At 35.8% G+C, this 6,000-nt stretch overlaps 1 protein-coding gene across 4 annotated transcripts in view; it reads right to left on the bottom strand.

Moving 5' to 3' along the window:
- COL4A5 (collagen type IV alpha 5 chain) overlaps positions 1-6,000 on the bottom strand; it is a 258,298-nt gene that overhangs the window by 85,597 nt on the left and 166,701 nt on the right. For all 4 annotated transcript variants that reach the window (XM_037744956.1, XM_017546470.1, XM_017546471.1 and 1 more), the window contains 5 exons: positions 5,590-5,758; positions 3,008-3,100; positions 2,512-2,616; positions 1,381-1,478; positions 116-266 (listed from right to left, as the gene is read on the bottom strand). In XM_037744956.1, the coding sequence (XP_037600884.1) occupies positions 116-266; positions 1,381-1,478; positions 2,512-2,616; positions 3,008-3,100; positions 5,590-5,758 (616 nt within the window). The remainder of the gene's footprint in view (positions 1-115; positions 267-1,380; positions 1,479-2,511; positions 2,617-3,007; positions 3,101-5,589; positions 5,759-6,000) is intronic.

Genomic DNA, 6,000 nt, shown 5'->3' with positions numbered 1-6,000 from the left:
AGAATGGCAGCATGGGCTTTCCAGTTAATTGGACTTAACACCCATAAACTTTTCCAAAGGTGTCAATTTCTATAAAAGTTAAAAGCAAATTAAGAAGTAGTGACAGCCTCCATACCTTTTGGTCCAGGGAGCCCATCCAAGCCAGTGCGTCCTGGAGGACCTGGAGGTCCTGGGAAACCACGATCACCTTTTGGACCAAGTGTTCCTTTGAAGCCTGGAAGTCCTGGAGGCCCAGGTGGCCCAGGTACTGCAAATCCTGGCTCACCCTTGAGCATACACATGACAAAACACAACAAAAACTCCCGTGACTTTTCTGGTACTTATCGTTTACCACAGAAAATTTAATGCCCAACATACAAGACAATACTTTTCTTTACATGGGAGGAAAGGAGAAAATGATTAAATAAAAAATAATTTGTGAGCCGAGATCATGCCACTACATTCCAGCCTCAAAAAAAAAAAAAAAAGTAATTGGTATGTTGGAGAAAACATATGGAAGGATGGGAAATAGGGTTTAGTAAAACAAATTAAATGATTTGGACTGGTTTCAGGATAAGAAAAAGATAACTGAAAGAGCATGAATTAAAGAACAGACTATCCTTTTAAGGAAATATGATTATAAGCTGAGTATTAGATGATTCTAAATAATTAGTTTTTCATTTCACTAAGTATGATAACAACATTGTGATTTTTGTATAAAATGTCAATTTATTTAGAGATAAATGCTGACACATTTTTAAGTGAAATGATACTGTTTTGAGATTTGGGTAAAATATTTAAGCAAAGTAAAAAGGAATAGATAAAGCAAATATTGTAAAATCATAACAATTTTGAATCTGGGTGATGGATAAATGAAAGTTCATTGTATTATTCATTTATTTTTATTTTCATTTGGAAATGTTCTTAATAAAAAGAATCAACCAATAGAGAAGTGGTTTTCTCATGAGAACTGGTATCATGGTTAACTGTTTTTCCCATGAAAAATAAGAAATAATTACAAAACACAGAAGGTTTAAATAAATTAAGCACAGGTAAAATATATAGGAAGTCATGATAATTGCCATGACACAGCAGTTTTCTGAAGGTTGACTGAGGAAAACTTAACATTAGATAAGGGATGACTGTATTCTCTAATCAAAGAACTGGCCACTCAAAAATAGGTTCAGATTTTTTTTTTTTTTTTTGCTCCAAATGTGACCTCTTGGATTATTAAAGATTATTTGGGTTAAATATTTTTAAAATGGAAGTATAATATGTTGTTTTATCTATATAATGAAGACTTGGGACTTGGGATGATATCTGAGTCAAAATGGAGAGCTAGAAATAAGGAAGATGGAAGAGATAAGAAAATGAGAAGGAATAAATAAAAATTTACCCAACCTTTGGTCCTGGAAAGCCGGGTGGTCCAGGAGGACCTTCTAGGCCAGTTCTTCCAGGTGTCCCAGGTGCTCCTGGAGGTCCTGGAATTCCAGGAAATCCTGTAAAATGATAAGTCATTTTTTTAACCACCAAAGAGAAGACACTTTAAGAAAAAAATTCAAATTCCCAAACCCACATTCTCACCTTATCTAATCATGCTTAGTGACTATAGTAAGATGTTAAAAGCACAATGACATTCTATATGATGACTTAGGATTAAGCCTTACAATCCCCTCAATCACATTACATTCCTATTATTTTCAAATAGAACTAATGTATGTGGAAGATAGCCTTTTCTGAAGAAAATGAAGACTATTACATTATAAGATAGAACTAAATGTAAGGAATGAATCCCACACAAAAATGCCCAAGAACTTTTCTTCTGCTTGCATGTGAATGCCCAATAATATGACAAAGGACCTAACATATAATTTTGGAAATGAACTAAAAATAACTGCAGTTATTATAGATACATATACATAAAATCAAACCTGATACTTTTGAAAGCATTTGGTATAAATGAGTAAAGATATATTTAAGAGCTGTCCTCAGACCACTGTGTGCTCTTGCCATTTGCGAGACTAAACTCTGTGAGGAATAAAGCAGAACTAAAGCATAAGCCCTAAAAAATTTCAATAAATCAACAGAATATTATTTAGCATAAAACATTACTTGGCTACACATGTGCAATATGTCTGTTTTCTGTTTAAGAAATCCATTAACTCAATAACTATCAGGTGCACCCTATGTGTTAGAAACTGTTCTAAACCCTGAGAATACTATGGTGAACACAAAAGCAATAATTTCTGTGATTTTTAAGCTTATGTATCACCTTTGCATATCTAAAATTTAGATGTTTTCCTGTCTGGACTGTTTTAGATAAAGATAATGAACTTATAGTGAAAATACACTGTGACTTTTTATTCACATTTTTTATAGCACACAGAAAAAAAAGATACAAGTAATATATTTTATTTGTTGAATGAATTTTATCAAAGAATAAAATCATGCTAATCGGCTAAGCTACCTCCCTTATACCCATTCCAAAATACCTTGGGGATGGGTAACTGCCTGCTACCCACTCCAACATACCTTTGGGACCAGGTGGTCCAGGAAGCCCAATTCCAGGGATACCTGGTTCTCCTTTGCTACCAGGTATTCCTGGCAAGCCTGGTTGTCCTGGGAGTCCAGGGTCACCTATGGAGAAACAGCAGTTATTGAAAGGAATACATTCAAAGAAAGAAGCTGTCAGGGCCAGGTGCAGTGGCTCACGCCTGTAATCCCAGCACTCTAGGAGGCTGAGATGGGTAGATCACCTGAGGTCAGGAGTTCAAGACCAACCTGGCCAACATGGCAAAAACCCATTTCTACTAAAAATACAATTATACAAAAATTAGCCGAGCATGGTGGCTGGCATCTGTAATCCCAGCTACTCTGGCTAAGGCAGTGAAAATTGCTTCAACTGGGAGGCAGAGACTGCAGCAAACCGAGATTGTGCCACTGCACTCCAGCATGGGTGACAGAGTAACACTCATTTCAAAAAAAGCCATCAGTGTTGAAGATACTTTGAAATAAATTGCTCACATACCTGGAAGACCTACTTCACCATCTCTGCCTGGATTACCAGGCAAGCCAGGCTTCCCTGGCTGGGTTATGGTCTGACCTGGATCCCCTTTAGGACCTGAAAACAAGAGTAAATCAGTGGTAAATGAGAAGCATTTACTTGACTAAAGGTGTCTTTTTAATTAAAAATATAAAAGAAAATTATCAGTGATCTTTTGAAAAATATAAACTAACAAAAATTCACAAGGAAAACAATCTTCCATTATATATTCAAGAAAGATATCAAACAGAAGGATAAAATTTCAAAAAGAAAAAGGATATGACAGCCTTAAGGGCTTCCATGATCTAAGATGTATGATGGTTAATTTTAGGTGTCAAGATGACTAGATTAAGACACACTGAGACAGCTGGCAAAGCATTTTTTCTAGGTATGTCTGTGAGGGTGTTTCCGAAGGAGGCCGATGTTTGAATCCATGAAATGAATAAGGATAATACACCCTAACCCAATGTATGTGGGTACCATCCAATCAGCTGAGGGACTGGATACAACAAAATGGTGGAAAAAAGGTGAATTTGCTGCTCTCTCTCTTTTGAAACTGGTATACCCATCTTCTCCTACCTTGGACATCACAACTCCAGGTTCTCTGGCCTTCAGACTCTGGGACTTGCATTAGCAGCCACCCAGGTTCTCATGCATTCAGACTGGCTTCCCAAGTTCTTCAACTTATAGGTGGCCTACCATGGGACTTCTCAGCCTCTATAATCAGTAAGCCAATTCCCATAATAAATCAGCTCTCATCTATCTAACTAATCAGCTCATCTGTTCATCAATTTTAGTGATTCTGTTTCTCTGGAAAACCATAAAACAAGGTGTTGTCTATATAAATATTTTTCAAATGTAAGCCAAAAGAGCCTTAAAAAATCAAACTGTAGTTAACAAGCAAAATACTTCCTTTTGGTAACGAATAATTACATTTAGGATTGGTAACTAATAAGTACACATAGGATTTCTATGTGCAAAGTTCAAGTGTAGCTACTTTTTATTAAAGGAAACATGAAGTTGAAATGAGCTCAAGAAAAAAAAAAAAAGGATTTCCTAAACATGACACAAAAAGCACTAACCATGAGAGAAAAGACTGATAATTTTGATGGCGTAAAAGTTGATTTCTGCTCACTGAAGACACCATACAAAGAGTAAAAATGGCAAGCCATAATAGGTAAAGATTTCTCTTCACAAAATACATAGGTAACTAAGCACTAATAAACAGAATATATAAAGAACTCCTCTAAATCAATAACAAAAAGAAATAATCCAAAATAAAACTGGTCAAAGCACTTGATTAGGCATTTCACAAATGCAAATTCAAATGGCCAATAAACACATGAGAAGGTGCTGAACTTTAATCAGAAAAACACAAAATATCACATTCAACAGATCGGCAACAATGTAAAAGTCTGACAATATAAAATGTTTCCAAGGATGTAAATTAACGTAAAGTCTTCAACACTGCTTGTGGTAGTAAAACTTGGTACAATTGGTCTGGCTATAGTTTGTAATTATCCAGTCAAGCAGAAGATGCACTTATCCTATGCCTTGAAAATGCCAACCTTAAATACATACCCTAGCCCAGGTATTGGTAAGCATTTTGTGTAAAGGACCAGACAGTAACTGCTTTAGGCTTTGTGGACCATACAGTTTCTGTAACAACTACTCAACTCTTCAGTTGTAGTGCAAAAACAACCACAGACAAAGGTGAATGGCTGTGGAAGTGTTCATATAAAACTTATATTTGTAATAGGTGGTAGGCTGGATGTGGTCCATGGACTGTAGTTCTGTAGTGTGCCAACTCCTGCCCTAGAGAAGTGTGAGCACATGAACACAAGGAGATATAGGGATCTATCTATCTACCTATCTATGTGACTGTACACAGAAGCATTATTCATAATAGACCTGAACTGTAAGTAACTCAATTGACCATTAATAATAGAATGGATCAATCAACTGTAACACACACACACATAAACATACATACAATGAAATACTATATAGCAAGAAAAATGAATATACTATAGCCACACAAAAAGTTAATATAATAAAACACCCTATGTTATTAACATGAAGTTCAAAAAGAAACAAAATTAAAATACTCTGTTTAAAAATGCATACAGAGGCCATAAAAAAGAGAAGTTATGGAAGAAAATTATATAAAAGGCAAGTCAGTAGAGAGGAGGAAGGGGGTCATGATTAGGAAATGACAGGGAGAGAAGGATAAAGGTTTCTAGGATGCTGGTAACAGTCTATTTTTTGATGTGTGTGGTAGTTACATGTGTGTTTCTATTATAGTTATTTATTAAACTTTGCATTATGTATCATGTACTTAAAAATAACAAAATTAACAATAACAATGAAACAGAAAAAAATTTAAAGAGAAACGTCCTTATAAAAAAACATTGTGATCCCTTGCTAAGATGCTCTGAAGAGTCCAAATATAAATGGCCAGGGAAACACACCTCTCGGGAAAGGAAGCCATGAGTAGCCAAAGCTTAATAAATTTCTGTTTTTAAGCACCAAATTTAAAACAAAACAACCAACCAAAGTAAACTTACCTGGTATTCCTGGCTGGCCTGGATTTCCTGCCACACCTTGTATGCCTTTTTCACCTACTGGGCCTGGAGGGCCAAAACCAGGAGGACCCATAGGCCCTATATTCCCTGGGAGGCCTGGTAAACCTGGGTTCCCAGGGGGACCTCTTTCACCCTTAAAAGTAATTCCACCCTAAAAAGGGAAAAGTTTAATACAGAAACATATAGATACAACAACTATCTCTAGTTTGGTACTGAATACAACTGGGGAAAGGATATAGCCATAAATAGTTCTTAAAAGCTATGTAAATAAGTGGTATTATGGGATGGCATGTGTGGTCATTCCACTTAACTCATTTCTCCAACAAATATTTTTGGGCTCCTGCTATGTGTCAAATGCTGATGATACAACAGAAAATAAAAATAGACAAAAAT

Source organism: Cebus imitator, unplaced genomic scaffold (assembly GCF_001604975.1).
Source record: "Cebus imitator isolate Cc_AM_T3 unplaced genomic scaffold, Cebus_imitator-1.0 Scaffold189, whole genome shotgun sequence".
Taxonomy (NCBI): domain Eukaryota; kingdom Metazoa; phylum Chordata; class Mammalia; order Primates; family Cebidae; genus Cebus; species Cebus imitator.
The sequence above is the reverse complement of the archived record's forward strand: the minus strand, read 5'-3'. Positions and strand labels throughout refer to the sequence as shown.